This window comes from Coturnix japonica, chromosome Z (genome assembly GCF_001577835.2).
Source record: "Coturnix japonica isolate 7356 chromosome Z, Coturnix japonica 2.1, whole genome shotgun sequence".
Lineage (NCBI taxonomy): Eukaryota > Metazoa > Chordata > Aves > Galliformes > Phasianidae > Coturnix > Coturnix japonica.
In genome coordinates this window covers 7,972,936-7,996,528 of record NC_029547.1, presented here as the reverse complement: position 1 = coordinate 7,996,528, position 23,593 = coordinate 7,972,936, and the positions used below count along the sequence as shown (strand labels likewise).

Sequence of the window (23,593 nt, the reverse complement as noted above, 5' to 3'; positions counted from 1 at the left end):
ACACCGTTACGAAAGCACAGAAGGATGCTAAAAGCTCTGCCTAGGCTAACACAACACACCGTACCTTTCCTGTACTTGTAATCCTATTCACAACCCGGTGAAGCAGTGCTGTGAACTCTCTGGGCACTGCATTTCTGACAAGAGCCACCAGGAAACACTCATCCCTTGGATTTTTTCTCAGAACTCCGTCTGCTCACTCTGGAGGTTCAGAGCTGTTTTTCCAGGTAATGGTGCCTCAGTTAACAGGGATGGTCAGGAAGGGGGGTGAGAGGCAGCACTCACCAGTCTAAGGAGATGAATTAAAAGCTGCAACTTCTGCTGTCGGAGCAGTGCTAGCGCAGCTGCAGTACAGACTGGTGCTACATGATCTTGTTCTCTGCTTCTGACCTGCCCTGCACTTCTTTAGAGCAGACGCTCAGCAGCTTTCAGAGAGGTTGGGAAGGGGTAATGCAGGCAGCTAACAAAACAATTAGGAGTTTCCAGCTCGTGTTGCTGAACGGCAATGCTCTTCATCTAAAATCCTCCTGGGCAAGAGCTGAAGCTTTACTTCTATAAGATTTCTCCTTTTCATCCTGAGTACGGAAGACATCGGCATTCTGTATTAATTCTTGATGTTTATCCCCTAAAGGCTTTCTCCATTAGCAAAAGAAAGCTGCCTGTATACAAGGAATGAAGACTGACAAGATATCTGAAACAGTCACACCATCTGCTCTGATTCACCAGCTTGCACATAGCATCCTCATTGCTTCTTCATGCCAGTCATTTCATCTCATCAGCTCACAACCTTCTCTGCACTGGAAATCAAGCCAACGACAAACACTCTGGGTTAAAAGCAAGCCTGTTTTAAGTGACATTCAAGGAAGAATCAAACCAGTAATCTAATTACTCTCAAGCTATCTGCTGCTCAAGCGATCAAATTTAAATTATACCCAAATCCCCTTCTTTTTAACTCCTCTTCACGCAGTGATGTCAAATTCCAGCTGAGTTACAAACCCTCCCAACAAAAAAGTGTGAGAAGTAAACAGAGACAACCTCAATTATACCAGCAATAAGACATCTACAATTAGTGTCTAATGGCTGAATACAAAAACTAAGAAACAGAGCACACAAATGAGCATACCAAGAGAGGTCTGTCTTTTCAAAGCACATGTTTAAATCCAGTAAGCTTCCAATGGAGCTACTGTATTACCAAAGTAAACACACGCATACAGCCCACTCAAACTAAAGAACAGTTCTGCTTGTTTGCTGCCTACTTGCAGTTTATACCCAGCCACTTCATTTGTTCTAGACATTCACTTACCTTTTTGCTTCAAAATAAAACAAAATGTTAAAAGGTAATCTATAGAATAGAAACAACAGAACACAACAGCTTGTTCTCATAGAAAAGACAAGTCCTGAGGGATTCCTAATCTTGTTAAAGGTTCACCAAGGAATGAACTTCTGCCGCAGAGATTATCAACATATTGTTGGTGTCCCATCTCAGGTATCTGGGGATGCAATGTAAGAAGGCACCGAGCGTATCCCGTTCCACAGCAGCACTATGACAAGAAACCACGTAAAGTTGAAGGCATGTTTTGAAAGAGAAGAAAAAAAAAAAAAATGCAAACAGCTTCTGAAAATCCAAAAAGCAAAACAAAACAAAAAAAAAAACAAAACAAAAAACCAAAAACAGAAGAAGCCAATGAAAGTAGAAGCCAAAAAATGCAGAAATCCTGTCAGCTTCAAGGAGTATCCCTCAACAGAAATTCTTTAATTCACCAACACGATGCATCTTTTCCCTCTCCCAGGCAGCGACCAAGTACAGTAAAAACTTCATCTCTGTCTTCAGTTGTGACTCAACAGAAAATATTGTACTTCAGAGGCAGAGAGAAAGCTGTGCAGCTACTGCTACTTTACTCCTCCTCGTCAGCTGCTTGCTGCCAGGCTCCTCACACGCAGCCTCCCCGCTTCGCTCACACATCAACACTCCTTGCCTTGAAATGATTCTCTACTTTATTATCCATTCAGAAGGAAATACGAACTGATGGAGCCAATCTGACTAAAGACAAAACGCACTCCTTTGGCATCACGAGAGCAGGCAGCACAGCACAGCCAGCCGATCTGCCTGGCTCCTGGCATCCTGTGGAGCTGCAGAGCAGGGGATTGGGAAAAGAGCCCTGGACAACATAGTTAACCAGTTCCGAGGGGATTCTCTGCCCAATTTGGGTATAGATGTTTATTTTTCTCTCCCCTGTTCACCCCCAGGCTACCTCACAAGGCTTAGCAATTCCCTTGCCTAAATGAATCGTACCCAGTTTCCAAGGAAGACTCTGCCACCACTGTGGGGGACTGAACACCCATTGATCCTGCGCTTCCCAAAAATACATTTCACATTGTTACATAAAGAATGACTGCAGAAATGTGGTGCGAAGAATCAGACCCACTCATTTGTACCGACACCTCTTTCCTAGGAAGTGAGCAGCAGCTGGCACTGATGCTGCAAGCAGCACTTAAATTCAGAGCACTTATTTGCCCCACAAGCTGTCCCCAGGGCATCCAACACACTGCTCCTAATAAGGTCTTCCCAGTTCAAATTCACACCCTCCTCTCCACACATCCAGTCACTGGGTCCTCGTGCACCCACCACAAGCACCTCCTTCCCAAATGTTTCTCCGCCGTGCCTTTCTCACCAACTAGATGGGAGCTGTGCACATTTCCTGGTTTTGCTCACTGCATCCTTCAAAACAGCCATTCTGCAGAGTGGGGTGGATTCTGAAGAGGCCTATATGACTTAGCTCTGGAAATGCCACTATCCTCCCATCTGCTCACATACCTCCCACCTCGCTGTGAGCCAGCCTTGCTCAGAATGAGACTCATTCCCCAACACCACCCATCAGATCTCATACCTATGCCAAAACAATGCGTTCACCATTTCCTCTGTGAGTCCCACTGCGCTCCTCGCTTTGCCCTCACTGCACGGGGTGTTCTCACTGCATTCTGAAGCTTCAGCTGACAGCAGCCAGGCTTATGACCCTGTCCACACACTTATTTGATGGACACAAGTTTCACACATAGGCAGACCAATGCCACGGCACACAATACTTTGTCTTAGCAGCAGCAGTGACCAGTAATGCCTTTCTGCATTTCCATGTGCAGGCACAAGCATCAAGCCACCATTTCAAACCATTGTAAGGCTGGAGGAGTTCACCTCTGTCCCCCACAACAGTTTTCCTCCCTCTGCTCTTTCCCCTGCTGCAGGGGCAAGGATCACATCAGATTTTCAGAGGTGCTTTAATTTTAAATGCTTCTAACGGTCTGACCACAGGTTTCTCATTATATGTTCATACCCCGCCAAGAGGAGAAGGCTCCTGTCCAACAGAGGGCACCGACTTTCACGGCAGTAGAAAAGATTTCTCCTAAACACACTAATTACAGCTCTCCAGCTCTGAGCTGAAGCTCTGTATCAAATGCATCCACTTAACAATGAAGACTGTCCAAGTGAGAAAATAAAAATGCAGTCCAGGATTTGTGCAGCACTTCCTATCTTCAAAGCTCTGCATATGATTAAGAAAAAAAAAAAGATGTCACTGAGGTCTCCTACACAGTAATAGTTAAAAAGAAATTAAGTACCAACCAGACAACACCATCTCACTGATGTTAATTCTCTGTAGCACCCGGAGCACCCATTACACAGCCTCCTAGGTTTTTACTGCCCTACTTCTTCCAATAATCCCACTACAAAGTCAATGCAACCGCTGGTTCTGTTCTTCACATCTCTTCTTCCCTCGGTCTTTGCCCCTCCCTGCAGCCATCCATGCCAGACTCTACTGCATCCAAGTCAAATATGCACTGGGGCCAAGCAAAATCCTACAGCCATGGCATGAAACTGACAGCAAAGGAAAAGAGAAAACGTGAGCAGGTTTCATTAGACAAGGAAACTGGACCTGTCACTAACAGAGGTGCTTCTGCAAGAATGCCATGTCTCTTGCCATGGCTCACAAGGGGCTGGAGAATGTGGCAATGAATAGACAAAGCACAGGTACTCTCAAAAGTAACGAAGACTTCAACTTTCAAACACTTGAAATCCCTCATGTAATACACAGGAGATTGATACAGGCTCTGTTTTTCAGGGATGTTTTGTTTGTGGAAATAATGAAGATAATTTCGAACCAGGACACGTCTCACATCTAATGAAGAGCCTATGAAAAAGTGTGCTTTACCTCAAGGCTCGGAGCACTGAGTTATTTGCCTTCTACTAGAGAAATAAACTTCCACTTAAAAATTTAAATACTTCTTACTGCGATTTTTTAATTCACCAACAGATTTTAATTTTAGGTTGAGCCAGCAGGGAGTTATTAAAACTGATAAAACCAGGCTCAGCTATATAGGCCAAATGCTTTGATGTCTGCAAGGTATACATTACACTTTCTTCTTTTTTAATCCTTATTATCTTTCTTTTTGATTCTAACTTCCTGTAAAGTACTGAATTGCTGATAAAATTGTTTAAGTCAGCAATTCCTCCACGAGCACAAGTGGACTGACCAAAGGAAAAAGAGAACACTTCAAGCATCACTCCTGCTCCTCCCTCTCCTACACGCCTGCACTCTTTTGTCCCTGCAGGAAGCTGAGCAAGAACAAGTGAAAAACAAGTAAAAGTAAATTAGTGGATATTACACAAGGAGAGGAAACAGAGAGAAGGAGGAAATGTTGACAAAGATGGCCTGAATGGAACAGCAGGGATAAATTCTGTCCAATTCACACTCGGGTTTAATTCATCTCACAAATGGCCACAGACATTTCTAACCCAAGAGCTCTCTAAAATAAATTATCTTCCTTCTGGTGAAACAAACAGATAGAACCATTTGTCCCAAATGAAACTGCCTCCTGTATCTGAAGACAGAGTTCTCTGCAAGGTAGCCAGGGCTGCACTGGACCTCAGAAGCTCAAATACACAATTAATACCTATCAATTGATTCTGCAGCAAAATCATGCTGTTTATTATCTTCTTCAAAGCCACACAAAGATCAGAATCAATCTACAGCATAAAGGTTGAAGTGTTAATGAAAAAGCAGCAACTTTCTGCTGTTTGACAGTTATCTCCATTGAATACCCTGCTTTGAAGATAAGGGCATCACCACAACATAAGCTGTGATCTGGAGGAGATGGTACGTTTATTCCAAGGCATTTATATAAAGCTGTCCTGTCAATGCCATTTTCATTATTACAGCCACTCAGTAGCCCCAGGACAAACATGTTCATTAAACATATTGCAGATGTTGCCTTTAGATGAAAGTCTCTTCAGCTGAAGAGTCAGACAAAGCATAGATTCTTTCAGCTTAGGAAAGGGGAGAGGCAATCTGCAAGAACAACCTGTGAGATAAGAAGGAAACAACAGCACAGGTCCATCTAACAGCACCCTGGAAACCTGATATGGACTAGATATTAGCTACAACACCTAAAGAAAAGGAAGAACAGACTACCTTCCTCATGGTGTTGGGACTGCTTACATTCCAAGGACAGGCAATGAATGCCCATCTGCTGCGAACAGGTGATCCTAAACCACGCACTGATTTGTCTTCATGCCAAAGATGTTTATGCTCTGTATGTTGACATTTATTTGAACATAAGGATGTCTGCTGAACCCTGGGAATAAAGTACATTTCCAAGGCTAAGAACATAATGATATTCAAGGAGTGAGATTTTTATAAGGTTACTGAAAACCTGGAGTTAAAATAGCACTCATGTTTTTGCAGGGTGATGAATTCTCATGCTTCATAGTTCAGGCCAACCTGACGTGGATTGAGAGGAGACCTCAGAGCTGCTACAAGTCCTCCTGACTCCTTCCTCTAAGGCTGCTGCTGCCACAGCAGTCAAAACCCCTCTGCAGTAAGCACACGCCTAGTCTGATATGGGGAGTATTAGGGTGCAAAATCCTTAATGGGGTATTGTCCATGAAGGTAGTGAATGTGAAAAGCTCAGAAGAAGAAACATCCTTCATTTGGTTTCTTTGTTGTTATTGTGTCAGTGAAAAAAATAGACAAAGCCTTTTCTCAGAGAAGAGCAGAAGCAACCCTCTATGTGCACAGGCTGAACCCACCAACTCCATTCTTGTCCCCACATTGGCATATACATTCTCGGCTTTGGGAAACAAAGCTGAAAACTATCAGCTCTGAAAACCAGCACTCCACAGAAAACGCTATTTCAATCCTCACCCAGTAGGTTCCAGCCACCCCAGGGCCCATGCCAGCCTAATTTCCCAAGCACCACGCTCCTTCCAGAAGCTGCTGAGACAGTGCCACCTCATCATCACAGCCCACGCCAGCCCTCAGAGTCAGACTGCGAAACAAACAGGTGACAAGCTCAGGGTGCCTCAGCAATGACAGATACCAACACCTTTCCTAAGCGTGCTCATGAAAACAAGTCAATGCCTTCAGAGCTCTGGTCCTGGGCATGGGCTGCCCAACCCAAAAGCATGGGAGCTCTTCTGGAGCTGAATTGTCATTCACCTTTTTTTTTTAAACCAGAAAGTACAAGCAGAGGATGGACTCACAGTAAATCTTTCACACTGCCCTCTACAACCCAGCTGTCTCCAAGTTCTTATCAGCTGAGTGCCTCCAATCCAGGAACAACTATTAAACTTGCTTTTAAATCAGTAAGCTTGAGTATCTCGGGTCAACAGACAGCAAGGAAGCATTTATAGCAGAGAAAACTCTCCCTCTGCTGCTTCCTCCTTCAAATTACATCTCTCTCCTTCCTAATGGCATTCATAGCATAAGGGCTTGATATTTCATGAAATTGGAAAATTACAATCAATGTCTTAATTGCACACCTAATTACATAATCAACGTCACTAAAATGCACAGGCATCTGAGCAGAGATGAGCTGGAGGTGGAAAAACCTGGAATTATACTCTCAAAGCTGTAATTGCTTTTTTTGATCAAGAAACCTGGGAAGGAAACGTGGCAGATGATTTGAAATGTAGACCTCAAGTAGATGTAACAGCCTTCAGGCGTGTACCAGTCGAAGGAAGCATGAGAGATGTAAACTGGTAGATATTTCTAGCATAAATGCAGAGAAACAGCAGGCTTATCTTGCAAAAGCGGAAAGCTAGGTTAGACATGTGGAAAAGCTTTAAATCACAGATAAGCATGGATTGTCTAGGGAAGATACCAAACCTCCCAGAAGCTTTCAACAAGTGTTGATCAGAGATGTTTTAGAGGAAAATGCTCTCATTCCGAGTATACCACCCAGATATAACGTTTATTGCTTCCTACTTATATATCATTCAACCTCTTGTCTTGGGTAGAAAACCACATGGTAACACACATACCAGCTAACAGGCATCTGTGTGCCCGGTGTCAGAGCAGACCCTGGTGTCAGCTGAGCACTGTCACCCCTCGGGGACCACAGCCCTGGTGATAAGAGACGAAGGTGCTTTATTCCCCACAGGTGTTGTATGTGGCAACCCAGCTGTCTGATCCACTACAACTTGGTTCAGACACTGCAGCTTTTTGTCCTACCTGACACTGTTACACACAGCGGATTAAGGAGTATTTGTTTCACTCTTCACCATATTATTTGATTTAGACATCTGATGTTTCCACAAGACTCCCGTAAAGGGAAAATGTCCCCATTGGAAGTGAAGAATGAGGGCAGAGACTGTTCAAGACCTTCACCATTTAGACACCGTTCCAAAACAACAAAAGCCAGATTTATCAGAGCGCTTAAGTTTGGAGCACATCACACTCTATGCAATCTGGCTTCTAGGACTTCTGCTGCTGTTACAACGGTTCACTTCCAGCATCTGAAGTCATAAAACCAGAAGTGAAATAATGGATCACTGGGAGAGGCAATGGGAAAACCCCTTCTCTAAAGCCACCACTACATGGCTTGTACCAGTGTGGCAGGAGAACAGCTAATAACTCAGAGCAAGAACCAGCTACCTCTGCTGACCCAAACTGCTTTCTTTACCTGCACTTTCCTCCCTGTATGCTACCAATGCACCAATTTTCAGAAAGCATGGAAAGAATCTTTGCAACACCTTCACCTTAATGACTGCTGTAATGACTTTCTCTGTAGGTATGAATAATTTTGTACACTTATATTCCCTGCAGAAGACAGCAGTTGATTAATGAACCAAAATACCCTATAAATACTTGTTATGAGCCACATATATATCTCAGTCAGACTCTGAGGACACTGTTAGCGTGTGAACTGAACAAGAGAAAGGGACACTGTCACACTGTAAATGTGACAAAGCTGACTCCAGCAGTCGCACTGCTATTAATAAGCCCAGACACAGCTTCCACATCTCCAGTAAAGACATTTGACAAGCTCTGCAAAATGGGCCTGAATGCTGATCTAGAAGCCCAGCCAGTCTGCTCCCATTATCAGAAAGAGACATGGGGAAGGGAAGAAATTCAATGCCAAAAAGTAAAAATATCTAGATCTAGAAAGCCTTTGAAAGGGGAAAATAATGGCACCACAAACCAAAACTTGCATGCATAGCAGACTGAAGTTAAACAACTCAGAGGCCAATTAATCCCTTTATCAAGGCTGCAATGGGAGGACAATCATCCAAATACTGAGCTAAGGAGGCTGTGGTACCGCTCCTGTAACTGACTCTGCTCAGTACCCTCAGATCACTGAAGCCACCCTTCGCCAAACCTGAAGAGAAGTGGATTCAAAGGCAGGAGAAGACATGTAATAATCATCTATTAACTAGCTATTACTTACTACTGTAAGCTAAAAATAGAGAGGCTTAATTAGGATGAGTAACGTATCCATGTCATGCAAATATGAAGGCGCTGTACTTGCTTGAAATTAAGTCCCTTAAATTAAGCATAACAAAATTCAGAGTGAATACACCAGACATCTACAGATATTTGTTTAGACAAATCTGGATCCTTTAAGAACCCTTATGAGATATCACAAAATCACACGCGTGCATTTCAGGCTGCTGTACTAACAAGATACACTGAATAAAAATAGAGAAGTTTAAATAATTTGCAGTAAAATTTAGCATTTCGTGTTTCTGAACAACAGTTTCTCTAAAATGTGTGTTATCTTAAAAGACAAGGTGAGTATTGGCTCACTAACCAAAATAAAAAAAACAGATGGAAGCGTGGTGAAAATAAAACTGCCTTTTACATAAAGTGATGTATTTTTTGTCACACATGAGAATATGCAAAATTCACTTACAGTAGAGGACAAGGTGGGACTAAAGAGATGAATCAGGCCAAGGATAAATCTGAATTCCCTTCTAGGTGGATAGCTCTATTATTTCCTCCTTGGTACACATTACAGATGCGTTATTCTCTGTTGCTTTTCAAGCCCCCCTAAATAACAATCTTCCAGCATTATCATTTAAAGGTTTTTAATGAGTAGGGGTTCAATTGCAACTTATTCTTTAAATAAGCAACTGAAATCCCATGGGAAATTTAAAAAATCTCCTTAAGGACAAAACTGTTTATACACCACACCATATTTTCTGAAACTGTTACTACTTAAACATTTGTCAGAAAACAAAATTACATCTCTGACAGGTTCATTACCAAGCATGAGTCACTAATAAGCGCTTTCTTGAAGAAACCCCTCACGCTGCCTAGCATCCGTAATACGCTCTGCACAAACACAGGGAAAAGTCACCATCTACGAGGGACTGCAACATGATTTTCACAATTTTATTTCAGTGACAGTCTCTACTTTGCAAATACTTCTCCCACGCACTGCTGGTCATGCTCTGAAGCCCACGGGGTCCTGCAAGGCAGCACAGCAAAGGCAGGTGGGCAGCGTGAAGATGGGGAGGCTGCGCTACAAAAAATAGTTACGGAGGCTGAGGTTCTGTGGACGTTTCTCACAGCCTACTTAGAGGCTTCTTGGATGATGAATCCTCATTCTTTGCTCCCACAGGCAATTGTCATGTAGTAGCTTTCGTAAACAGAACCATTTTTAGATTAATTAGGAACAGAAAGGGCAAAGAAACCCATTTGGAAGCTGTTCATTAACAATCAGAAGAACTGCTTTCTGAGTCCTAGCCTGGGTTTGTTCATAACCAGCTTATACCCTTCTGTTCCTACACTAACATTAACCTTTAGCTTAAATAGCTGTTAACTCGCCAATATTTACTCCTCTGCTCTATTAGCGCATGGCAGCAACATCCGCTCCCTGCTCCCTGCCTGCTCTGCTCGCTAAGCAGTGCTTGCCCCAAGCCCACAAGTCCTCAGCACTTCCCCTCCCTGCACTGCCCCAGTGTCCCCTCTCCCTCAGCCTCTCCTCATCGTTTACTGTCTTTTTTGCACAGCAACATCTCATGAACACTACAGAAATACAAACAGTGGAGACTCCAATGCTTCTCAGAGCTTAACCACACTCCTCCTACGTCACCAGGATGCTCCCACATGCCATAGAAGAGCAGGGCTGCCCACCTGTACTACATCCTACAACCCAAAGGCACAATGCACCCCATTCAGCAGGACATGCAGCACCCGCAGCTCCCCAGTAAATTAACATTCAGGCTTCTTGCAGCCCTTCCAGCACTTAGTGCATGGTTGAGATACAGATGAAAATCAAACTATGTTTGGGACTTTTTCCCCAGCTTTATACCCAAATTATCTTTAATTTTGTGTCATAAAAATGATGACGATGTCAGTGCACTCAGTAAATTCACCCAGCAGAATAAGTAGCCAGCATCTTGATGTTCTCAAGCTCCTTTAAGCACAAGACACACACTGCAAACTCAGCCTCAGGACTGTCTGGAGAGGGTGCAACTATTTACTTTTATTATCAGAATCCAATGAGAGGAAGAATCAGTCTTAGCTTTACCACGTACAGGTTTCAAATGAAACCAAAGGGGAACCATCATAAAGCCCTCTTTGAAAGTGCCCATGACTAAGCATCACAGAAATGGAAATGAATTTACAGCTTGAACCAGATTGGACTCATCTATCAGTCCTCCACGATGTCACAAAATTGTTTGGACTCTGAATATAAACAGAGAGTAGACAACTTGTTGGTGGCCAGGACACAGGTTAAAAATCCTGTTTGGATGCTAAGATGTCCAGATGTCTAGAAATCTGATGCATGTTATCTGGAGAAGAGCTATCTTCCAACAGACAGCATTTATTTGCTATATCACAAGACCTTTGTGTGGCTTGAATTCAACAAATCATTGGCATTGAAGTGTGAGGGGGCAAAAAAAGTTACTATTTCTCTATTTGCATACTAAATACCAGACACAACTTGAGTCCTGCTGTCCTCAGGCATAGCATTAAGCATATATATGGTATTTTGACCTACAGATGATGTTTTTATAATAGGGAGAAGAATAAAAAAAAAAAAGTACTCATCTCACTTAAATTCAGGTGCTCAGTGCTAGAGGATTTCTGTTACAGTAATCCTTACACAACTCCAAAAACGAGCTCAAAAGTATGCACAACCACCCTGCCATACATCTGTGCAAGCTGTATAACCAGGAAAGTTGGAGAGCAAAGCAAAAGTGAAAGGAAAACAACAGGAAAAGAGAAAATCATTACGTACTAAACTCATTTCCTGATCTACTGCCTTTTTCTTTGAAGTTACGATGCATTCAAAGCATTTGCTAACATTGCAGTAATAACTCATGCTGCTTTAATGATGTTCTCAGCCAGTCCTGTTGAGCTCATCTTTACCCCAAGACTTATGCTTTGTAAGCCAAAGCCCACTGCTATTTCTCCAGTGCAGCATTTCTTGTACAGACTGTTTCAGAAATACACAACATTGGGAAATATCCCCTCCTCCCACACAGAGCCTTAAAAATAAGAGTGTGAAGTCTGGCTCTCCCAACAGCCAATGCTATTTTTAATAGTTGCATATGTGGCAGGTAGGAGTCCCCCACCCACCTCTCTCTTTGCACCCCTATTCTGAGCAGGAGGAACTGACTTCCTCCAGTGCTACATGAATATCTCCACTTTCACTGCTTAGCAGCACATGCAAGTGCAGGTCAACGTGGCCAGGATGCTGCAAGCTCCTGCATCACATTCCACATTAGACAGAAATGCATTAAATGTCCAAAACAAGGAGTAAAGTGGGGAGTTTTGCAGGCAGTGGCTGTCTCAGTTCTAAGACTTTTAGTACTCAATCTTCAGGCACTGCTATGCTGTTAAGAGGACTTAGCTCACTCTCCAAACAAACTGGGGTTCCATTTTTCCTAAAAGCTTCAGACAGCCGCTGCACCAAGTTCTGGGGAAAGAAAAGCACTTGCTCAGTGAACAGCTTGGAGAAGTACTGATGGAGATCTGAATGCAAACTAGACAGCAGCAGGCAGGGGAAAAACACTTATGTGTAGTTCATCCTGGTTCAGAGATGCTCGCTGCACAACAGAGAATTTCTTTTTCTCATCTTCAGAAGTCTCTTGTTTCAGACTAACACAGAAACGGATGCGATCAAATTGAGCAAAATGATGCCAGACACAAAAAGGCAGCGTTTCTGGGCACACTGTCTAATTGAAAACCTAGGTACAGCATGAGGCATAATGTCAGTCATTCACATTGCCAACTCATTGCTGCCACTCATCTTACTCTCTGCTCAGCAGTAGTACAATCACAGAGGAGGGGAAGGAAGATGAGTTGAACCTTCAGAAAACACTGGTCAGAATCAAGCCCTGCATCACAGGACTCTGATGAACATCTAAGGGTGTATTTCTGAGGTATAGGATGTCTAAACAGAGGAGGGAGAGCCAGGGAAGCAGCACTACCCATACAAGAGCTACAGCTTAGCACTCAGTGCATTGCTCTGAAATGTGGAAAGCCTAGGTTAAAATCTGTGCATTGCCAGTATCCAGTATTTGCATGCATGACCCTGTAAGTCACAGGACAGCAATGTATCATTCAGGGAAATCTGATTACTTAAGCTTAATGTGCAGTGCACAAAGCAATTTCTACCTTGCTGTGGAGCAACCAGTGCTTCTAAATATATCCTAGATATTGCTCAAACATCTTTTTCTTGCTAAGGTAGTCAATGGAATGATCTCTTGAATAGAAGTAGAATGCACATAGATTCCAATTTAAAGACTTAACAGTTATTTGGACTTGTAGATGTGTGGAGTTTACAGTACAAAACCAGAAAAGCAAAGCTTTAGTCCTGCATGGTACCACAGATTAGGAAAAGAAACAAGTCAGATTTTTTTTGCTTCTCATGGAGAATATCCTTGGGTCTTGCAAGTCTGCAGGAGGCTTTCCATTAAAAAGTAAAATAGCATGCCAGGAATGTTCCTTATGCATTCCTACACACTCTGAAAACACCAGGTATGGCTTTAAGAAAACTTCCTGACTGTAACTTTCTTTTCCCCTCTAGCCAGCAAGTGGGAACTCAACTTTCACTGAAGCAGACATATGTCACTGTGTCCCGGCAAATACAGTCCTTCAACATCAAAACTGTATTTTAGCAAAACTGAATACAAATGGAGCATTACTGCACTGACAGGCTAGCAGAAGCTCACAGAAGACCTGGTTGGCAACTAAACAGACTTCTAGCTCCCGTGGTCTTATCTTAATTTTAGTGTAATTATTCTAAAAAGGGCAAGACTTCTGATTTTTCCTACTGGTGATAAGGTTATCAAAAATCTGCTCAAAATCACAGCAGCAGCATTAATGAATGCACAACACTATTTTTGTGTGCATGCACACAAAGAACTGTTTGCTATAATGCTGAAAGTAAAGCAGGTTGAAAATGATAGTAGGTTGCAGAGAACCTTAGATATGCTAAGAAGACATACATTCTACTCCATACAGATGTGCAGACATCTTATTTAAGACACTAGAAGATGAAGGAATGTTTTTATTCTTCGAGCAGAGTATATCAGTCAAACCCTCCTTGAGAGGGAAGCAGCCAATAGACACAGGTTGTTCAAGCAGCAGGGAACCACCCTGCAGTAAAACCGCCTTGGATAAACCAACAAAGGGCTCTGGGAGATTCCACAAGATCTACAAGTATGCAAAGTGAGATGCAATAGATGGAAAGAAGATCAGAACACGGGGAGATGCTAAGAGGTGGCCACTATTTTTGTATTTAAATACTTTCTGAATAATTACTGCTGTGCAGTCTCTGAGGAGTCTGAAAGCCATTTTATAGATAAGATATGTAGAAAGCCACTGCAAGCACAGCATCTTCACATCAGTGTGCACTGCAGCCAGCAGACCTTGCACTCACACCTTACAAACACAAAGCTGCTCTCCTCTCCAGTACAGTAACAGCCACCTCCTAAGTGCTGCGACCTACAATCTGCAGTGCTGATACTGCTGAAAGCTAAAGATAACCTTCATAAATACCGCAGGTAAAAAGGAAGGCAGACCTCAAACTGGAGGTGAAGCTTCTTTGTGTAAAGAGAAGTTTCTGGTAACTCTCTGGAAGAGTAGACGGTGCTTCAGTTTGCTTCTTTGTCACTGCGTGGGAGGCTTTGAAAATGCAGAGCTTACTCATCTTCACGGGACTGATAAAAAGACACCTTGGCAACAAAGCTTAAGGGGAATAAAATATTGAAAGCAAACTATTGTATGGACTGCATAGCTCCTAAGAGGTGCAGAGGGGAGGTTACCAGATCTCCTGGTGACTTGCTCAAGGCAGGTGTATCCTGCATCAGCAATATGGGCTACTGCACCATGCAGTTTTGCTGCTAAGAGGACTTGGATTCACATGTGGGGATATCAACAGCAAAATAACTGGTATAAAATCACATCTGTAGGAAGAAAAGCCAAAGGGGAAACACTGCTCTGATGACTTCGGTTTTGAAATAAAAACAAGTAAATTGATGCATTTAATCTCCTGACATAAAATGGGAAAATAAAACACAAGTTTTTTTTTTTCCCTCTATAAACCAACTCTGTGTAAAGTGGATAAAATTCCTGCTTACATACCCTCTTGTAATACTTCTAAGTGCTGAAAGTATTGGTAAGAGATGTAATTTGATGGCTTGCCTGACTTTTTCCTCTTCTCTAGCCCACCAATTCTTATGTATTATACAGAACTCAGAGTCAAACAGCCACATCCGTAGCTGAAGGCTATTTCAGTTAAGAAGGGATGCAAGTTGAAAATGCAATAGCCATGTGTTTGTTGCTCTTCTGGAAAAGAAGCTCCCACAGACTGCAGCAGAAAAGCTATCAACTAATCCTTCTTTGTAGACAAAGTTCTAAGTGTGAAGGTGAGAATTACTGAGTCATTCCTCCAAGAGCTGAAAATCCTGGTTTGATTTTGGCATAAGTAAGTTTCCTGTTCAGAAACACAGTAACAGAACTAGCAAAACAGCAGAAAATAAGAAAACTATGCCTGCTGCCATGAAGCTTTTTTAATCAGAGTAGTTACAAATTTCTGGGCTATTCTATAACTGTCAAGTCCTAATTAAAATACTACATTTCTCTGACTCATGGTGCTGTAGGATGTATGTACATTATTCATATGAATATTAATCCTTTCCCAGGTAGGAGGCTGAATTGCTCAGGAGATTTATAATCATATCCCATGTGGAAACTGATGGCGTGGTTTGGTGGTTTTTTTTTTTTCAAATTTCATCAAGACCATTAACAATTAAGAGCCATAAGAATAATTTCATTATCTCATGTCTGAGGAATCCAATACTTGAGAGCTGCAGCTCCACAAGTATTAATACGAAACAGCATCAAGCATTGAGGGAGAGAAACAAAGAAAAGAGCTGGAGGCATCACTTTAAACACTAAGGTCTGAAGCAGCCTCTGGAAGAAAACAGGGAGATAGTTCTCTTGAAAGCATCTAGGTAATGACAGAAGATGGAAAAATGTTAATATGGTGATCAAATAAATGAGGCAAGACCTTTTCTAATTACCAAGAGAATCACCTGACACATTAGTCTATTATCGCAGGGACCTTTAAAATCCTGATACCTATCTGAATAGTCTGCATTTGTACCACTGACTTTCAAACAAGATGCAGAAATAAGCTGACGATGCATGAAGTGCAGAAGACAACTAGCAAAGCAGCAATTCTAGGTTGAAGAGAAATGACAGACACAGAAATGAGCTGAGGATGCAAACAAATTTGAGAAAACTGTGAGTTTTCCTGATAGATTGGAAGGTAAGGAGCAAGGCAAACATGACAAACGCTGTGTAATTTAAACTGCAACCTAAACTCAGTACATCTGTAGCTGGAACATGGTGAAGAGAAAGTAGTCAGGAAGCTGTTAACAAAACAGTGTTAACAGACATGAATCACAAGTTACCTCAAGTGAAGGGGAAGGAAAGGAGGTGTACTGAGAAATCAGTTCAAACACACCACAAGTTCTTCAGGGGTTTCAACCTTGAACTACAGGTATCATCCTGAGGAAGCCTGCACAGATGAACAGGAATGCAGATGAAAAAAAAATCAAAAGGACAAAGTATGAAATTAAACAGCAGTGAACACACAGTATGACCCAAACAACGTGGCTGCTACTTAAAGAAAGGGAAAGCCATCATCAGGTGGCATCTAGAACATTTGACACCTTAATTGTTTCAGGCCTTCACTAACAGGAACAAGCATAGTCTGTCAATAAAATTAAAATGCTGTTGGGTGTTTGTTTGTTTTTTAATACAAAAGAAGAAGAAGTTTAGCAAGTTAGGAAAGAGTGTGCAGTAAAGGAAAACAAACATGAAAACATAACAGGTTGTTATTTCTGAGTCAGATGGCCCTGATAAGTCCTCAGGTACTGTGCTGCAAGACAGTCAAATCACTAAGTGCTAAGAAATTGAAAAACAGATGATGCACTTAAAAACTGGAAAAGGGCACAGCAAGCACTTATGCCTTAAAAATAGGAAGAGGTGGACCTAGATAACTATGCAAGAGCTAGCCTGACTTTTTTCCCTTTCTGGGAATTACAGAATGGAACAAACCTTTTGTAACATAAAAAGGAGAGATAACAGGGAATTTGGCTTCACCTTCAATAGAGTTGTGTCAAGCGCATTTAACTTCCATCTGTGACAATGTCAGCTAGTCTTAGGGGTAGCAGAAAAGAAGAGGAAGTTTTATACCCTGAGGTTTGAGTGAAACTCCTAAATAGATTCACACACACTGGAAAAATTACATTTGGGGCAGGCAAGCTCAATGCATGAAGCAAGGTCCGCCCCGGCTCTGACAGCACACAGCCTGCAAGCTTGAGTACTACACAATATTTTCATATACAACTTGAAGGATTTGTAGGCATAACAGATTACAAAAGGATAAACAGCACTGAGAGGGAAAAAAAATCTGAAAGAACAAGTGCAAAGCTATTTACAGAATCCCCCTGCTAGAGCATGAACACCTGCACCAGGTCACATAGGAATGCATCCAGGTGGGTTTTGAATGTCTCCATAGAAGGAGACCCCACAACCTCCCTGGGCAGCCTGTTCCAGTGTTCTGTCATGCTAACTATGAAGAAGTTTCTTCTCATGTTTATGTTATTTACAGATCAAGTCCAACACAGATATAGGCTAGGGAACAACTGACAAAGCCCTTCTTCAAGAGGGATCTCAGCTCTAGAAAGGGTAAGAGGCTAAGTATGCATCAGCAGTGTTAGTCTGTGACAAAGAGCACCAGAGCAGTATGTGATGTACTGGGATATCAGGATCACAGCCTGGACCACAAAGTCATCCTTGTTCCATAATGCATACAAAGCTGGCTCTCAGCTGGGTTTCTACATTTACCTTCAGAAAGAAAAATGGAAGAAAAAAATACAAGGGCTGATTAAAGACGGTCTAAACAAATGACAAGAAAAGGCTGAAAGAGTCCTTTACCAAACACAAGGTGAGCAAATACAGTTTGGTTCTCTCACTGGAGCAGCTTTTCACTATTGCAGAGGACTGGAATCTGTTCTGCTCCTTTACTGCTTATCCTACTCATGAAAAATGGATTTATATGGAGAAAGCACAATCTATAGCAGAGGTTAGGAAAAATCTTTGCATGGTAAAGGCAGCTAAAGCCTTGAGCAAGCTGCTGGAATGCTTCAGTACTTCTGGTTCAGTGAAAGCTTAGATCAATAGTGTTTAGGAGCAGTCAACACAAAGCGAATGGAGACATTTTTCTGTCATAACTAAAGCAGAGTTTCTGCTAACAGTAACCTCAAAGCATGTGTTACTTTAACTTCAGCAGGAATACAAACTTTTGACTGATGCTGAGCTGCCCCATGGATCCTGTACTCACTCAGACAAGAAGATAACCAGGGAGAGGTGTGACTGAATCTCCCATCCTTTCCAGTACACTTGTGCATTTTTTTTGCTCTGGCACAGAACTAAAATATGTTGCCTGCATGATCAACAAAACAATGAAAAGTTCTCTTTTTTCATGGATGCTATAGGTAGTCTTAAATTTCAATGCCACACTGACCATTCTGATCTAAACTCACTCAGAAGTAAACTAAACACAGTAACTGTTAGACAGGAAAGAATTCACAGTCCAGATAAGCCAAGGGAAAAGCCATATCTTCTACAGCACTTCTAATACTTTCCCAAACAAAAACCTTGCCTTACCTAAAATTTGCAAAATATCCAATGCAGAAATTGTTCTGCCTCTGACAGATGTATACTGTAACATTATTTGTTACAAAAGCAAATCAAGACAAAAATCAATGTGAAAAACTAGTTTTTCTAAATGTATTACATTAGCTCTGCACTTTGGGTAGTAGGCAATAGTTTATCATCTACAGAACACGAACACACCATATGTTCTCTTTCAGTAAGCATACAGATAGATAAAAGCAAAAGATATTTATTAATAAAAACAACACAAAACTTTTGAGGGATTAATTGCTATTTTCTAAAACAAGAGTGTTTATACTGTTCAAGAAAATGTCGCAACCTTTTCCTTTTGACTTCCCAAACCAAGATTATTTATTTTTACATGCTGCTTTCATGAGATGGAAATACTAAGAGTTATTATACACCCACTTTCAGTTAGTATATATAAAAATATTTGATGTAAAACTTTCCAAAGAACATTTTCACACGACAAATAATACAGATAACTCCCACTAAGCTAACAAGCGATCCTCAAGTTGCCTTGAGAAACAGCCTTCTTTCTCAGATGTTCATTATGAATCCTGTAGCCCAGCCTGCTGGCAGCGTTCTGCCCAGCACAGCTGGCAATGAAGCACAGAAAAAGTTAAATTTCATCAAAAAATCTCCAATGAACACCTTGAGACCTGACTACGAATTGCAGCCACTGCCATCAGACCAGCCTGATGTGTTAGTTCTACAAAAAACAGGTCACATATCCCAGCTCTTTCATGATTTTGTTGCTCTTTTGTATAAGTTCTAATTAAAAAAAAGTTTAACAAGTAGCTTTTTTTTACCTATACACATTAATTATGTCACATATTTTATAAGGGCTGTTCCAAAAGTAATGCCTCCTGTCTTATTATGACACCAGTCCCCAGTGTCAGAGGCAGATGGTGGTGGTTGGGCAGTAGAGGTTGACTCTTCCCACCAGCGTTCCATTCCATTTTGATGCTGTGCTACAGATGTGGCAGCAGAGGGATTTCGTGACATAATGGCCTCTGACATGAGGGTGTGTATGAAAAATGGGTGTCACAGAATTCCATCATGTGGAAAAAATGGCACCCAATGACACCCATGGACACTTGCTGAACATTTCTGGAGATCAATCAGCAGATGTGAGCACAATGAGGCTGTGGAGGGTGGGATTTCAGCAGCAGTAGCAGCAACAGTGGGTCACCTCTGCTGGTGCAGATTGTTGCAAGTGCAGCATGCAGGCTCATATTCATCACTGCTGAAAAGGCATAGTTAATGGCAGTGACTGAGCTGAAAAAGAGTGTTCCATAGCAGAAAATTTGCTGTTTGTATTAGTTGTAGTTTCCATGGAAATAATTAGGAAGCATTACTTTCAGAGCAACCTTTGTAGATGTGGCCCTAGACAATTCCTCTTCACTCAGTGCAGCCCAGGCAAGCCAAAAGGCTGAACACCCATGACTTAGCCCAAACCTTTTTATTATCACTGTTCACAAGTTCTGTGCTAACTTCTGCATCTTTTCTGATAATTCACCTCTAGTTCCAAACAAAGACATCAAACTAGTGGTAGAATTAAATAGCTCTCACACTATCAAATCACACTGTAGTCCTGTACAATATTTGAGATTTTGTCTGCAAAACATCCGAATCGGAACAGGAAAAAAGAAATGAAACCTTTATCCGCAGATCTAAAACACTGGGAGGACAGAGAAGGTGTGAAGCAATTCTCCATCCTACCTCTTGAAGCTGCATTCGAACTTTGTTAATGGCTCGAATCCAACGGGCTCTTGCTGGAGAAAACGGTGGTGGTTCATTGTCACTGTCACCGTGGTACCTGAACAAGAAACAAAATCATTACATGGCAAATACTCATCTGTAACATTAAAGATCCAGCAGGATGCAGTGCAATTGCAGCTTCATCTCCAGAAGCTGAAATAACCAACAGGCTCTCAGCAAACACAGCTATGCACATGCTATGGGAAGTGAGAGGCTAAAGGAGAGATTTCCTTACATACAACAGGTTTCTGTACATAAAAGAGCTGCACTGGAAGCTGATGAGTTGGAAGATATAACCCTGGTAGAAAATCCATGCAGATAAAAAGCTTAGTTTAAAACATTTTCATTATTAAACATAGCCCCAGGAGACAGATGTCATTGGTCAGAACATCAGGAAACCAGTCCAAGATACCTGACCAAACCTATTCAGCAAATGGGTATCATAACTGCATGCAGAGAAGCAGATGAAAGATTTGCCATCCTCGAGCCTGTTGCAGGTCCCTTCTAGCAACTGTCTCTTTCCATTCAAACTCCACTGCTACAAATTTACAAACCCTTTTCCATGGAAAGGAGGGCAACGAGGCTCTATTTTTTTTCCCTTAATGTCCACACCTTTCTCACTGTGCTCTTTCCTACAGTTTCTGGAGAGATCATATGCACCTGGCAGCAATGTGCCCCACCTTATACTTCATATTCCCCTCACTCATACAATGGACCTTTGATTGCATCCCTTCCTTTGTATTCTGCTGAGGCATCAAAATCACTTTCAGATGGATCTGGCACGGTTGGCAGTATAAAAACCATGTTTGATAGCAACAAGCACCCATGCTACACATTTAGCCCAGGTGCAACTCCAGAGATTGCAGTTCAAAGCTAAATTCCATGAAGACAGCAAAGTGCTGCCACAGTGGAGAGAAAGAAAGCTAGTGATGCAGTAATATCTAAACTAAATGCCTAAATTAGCTTGTAACCCTCCATGTAATCAAATATAGGCCAGCCATTCTGGGACAAGTCTCCTGCTGCTCTGTAATAAGAAGAAAGTGAGTCAGAGTTTAGGAACAGCTCAACACTTTTTATAGCCTTGTTTTCTTTTTTAAAACTTTAGTGTAAGAGTTGCCTACACATGAATTGCTGTGGTTAATTCTCTCACATAAGCTCAGAAACACCAGTTTAATTGTACTCTCCATACAGCATTCTCCAAAGGACACAGGTAGGCAGACATCTTTCCATGGATCTCGTTCCAATGACTTAATTATCTCAAGAAAGAAAACCAATCTGTTTGAAAGGTAAGCAGTGGGATCTGAAATTCCTGTAAAACCTGCAGATAGCCTAGAGCTCTTCCAAACGTAACTGAAATGTTTCTGAGGGCTCCCTTCAATACTGTCAACAGCTTGTAAAATGAAAGGACAAGAAAAGCCAGTACAATGAGTCACAGCAACACATCGATTCATACAGTAAGTCTACAATCTACACAAGCAGTAACCAGCTGTGGTTGCTTACTACACAAGAAGGAAAGGAGTGCAGCTCAAACCATCATGAGATTTAGTTCTTGGTTTTAAACACATATGAGCAACAGAAGTAGCTATCCATGGGCTAGACTACATTTATCAAACAAAACAGAAAATACAGCAAATGAGTTCCATTAGCAGGAACACAGAAAACACAGCTTAATTTTAGTCTCACAAATAACTAGTCTTACATGTAACGATGTTTACAGATCAGCAACATCAAGCTTGTTGTAGGACTGCAAGAACAATGTACATAATCTCATCCATGAAACAACAAAGAGAGGAAACTTCTTTGCATTAGTTGAAAAGATCTCAATAACAGAGCACTTCACCTACCTCACTTGGGCTGCCACATCAACATCCTTGGACTTGTCAAATTCCAGGGGTAACTTAGCTGTAGAGTGATCTGCATGCTTCTCCTCTGCCTCAGAGATCTCCTCCTCTCCTTTGCTTCGAGGCTCCTCTTGCTCCCTGAGCCACGTCTGACTATCCTTATGGTAGCTGACCAAACTGTGGTGGGAATAATTCAACTCTCGTTCCTGATGATCATCATCTTGCTCAGAGCCATGGGCACTTTCATGGGAATGATCCAGCTCACTCAGATGAGAGCTTCCCTGGCTGACATTACAAGAAGAGCCATATCTACTACTGCCAGCAGGACTACGAGAGAATAAGAAAATCCATCAGATGAAGCAAGACATGTTATGAAGTCAATCTAACAATCATGTTCCCTGAACTAAGTCTAGACTTCTGAGCTTCAAAACTTTGGTAGGCAACAGAATTACTTCATACACAGCCCACCAGGATATAGGCCCTATGTGTTATGGAGTTACAATACACTTTTAGAACCGGTTATTTACTTTTTCACCCTCTGTCAGCTAGAAACAGACAGTGAAGGTATTCTAATAGCCACGGATGATTTAGAATGGAAACGTGGAAATTCAGAGAGGAAGTGCCTGTCTGCTACAGCTTCATTTCAGCTTTAAAATGGCCACTTAAGTTGTTAATAAGAAATACAGTTAACTTTGTTTATATTTAAGCAAATTATGCACTTATAGTAAAATACATTGAAATCAAGATTAAGGTGAAGACCATCAACTTAAAATGCTCTACAAAAGTGGAGCAATTATTCACATAGGGAAGAATCCCAGTAAATTTTTCTCAAGAATTTCATTTATGGAAAAGCACCACCAAAGGGGTGTGATCTCCATGACTCAAGACACCACTTCCAGGACTGAATCCCCAGAATCCTCACACAAATCACAGTGGATGCAAATTTCCAAATTTCTCATGCAGTCAGGAAAACGATGGCTCAGACACAGTAAATATCCCAGTAAGAGAATTAAACAGCAGCACTGTTCCTCTCACTTGCACCATCGGGAGAATGGGAAGCCAGACAGGAAGTGCTGGGAGAGCAGTGGAGCAACTGTCAGATCAGATGCACAATCACTTCCTCTTACACCACCCACAGATGCACATTTTTTAAGCCTCTGCTTTGATTTCTGATGGTGTTTGTTACTTAAAACAGACAAGTCTAAATACAGACTCATGAAATACAGGTGTTTTCCTTAAGTAGCTTCCCTGACTGCATGAAATAACCTTTGCAGAGATTTTAGGAAGAAGTATTAGAATACCTTCACTTACACCTCTGAAAATGCTTTAAGAGCTTCAGTAATGTAAAATGAATCTACTTGGTTCTGCAATATGTTAGCAGATAGTTCAATTTCTCTCTAAAAATCTTTACCTTGAATTTTCAATCCTTTGAATATATCTACTGTTGTTTTGTTTTTTTAAGCAAACAGAAGATAACCTCAAAACAAGAATGCAGAGTGACTGTATATATTC

At 41.7% G+C, this 23,593-nt stretch overlaps 1 protein-coding gene across 1 annotated transcript in view; it reads right to left on the bottom strand.

Moving 5' to 3' along the window:
• The window catches only part of UNC13B (unc-13 homolog B), a 199,008-nt gene that overhangs the window by 109,359 nt on the left and 66,056 nt on the right, over positions 1-23,593 (bottom strand). Inside the window, 2 exon segments of the mRNA XM_032441195.1 lie at positions 20,202-20,298; positions 22,085-22,408. Coding sequence (XP_032297086.1) covers positions 20,202-20,298; positions 22,085-22,408 — 421 coding nt within the window.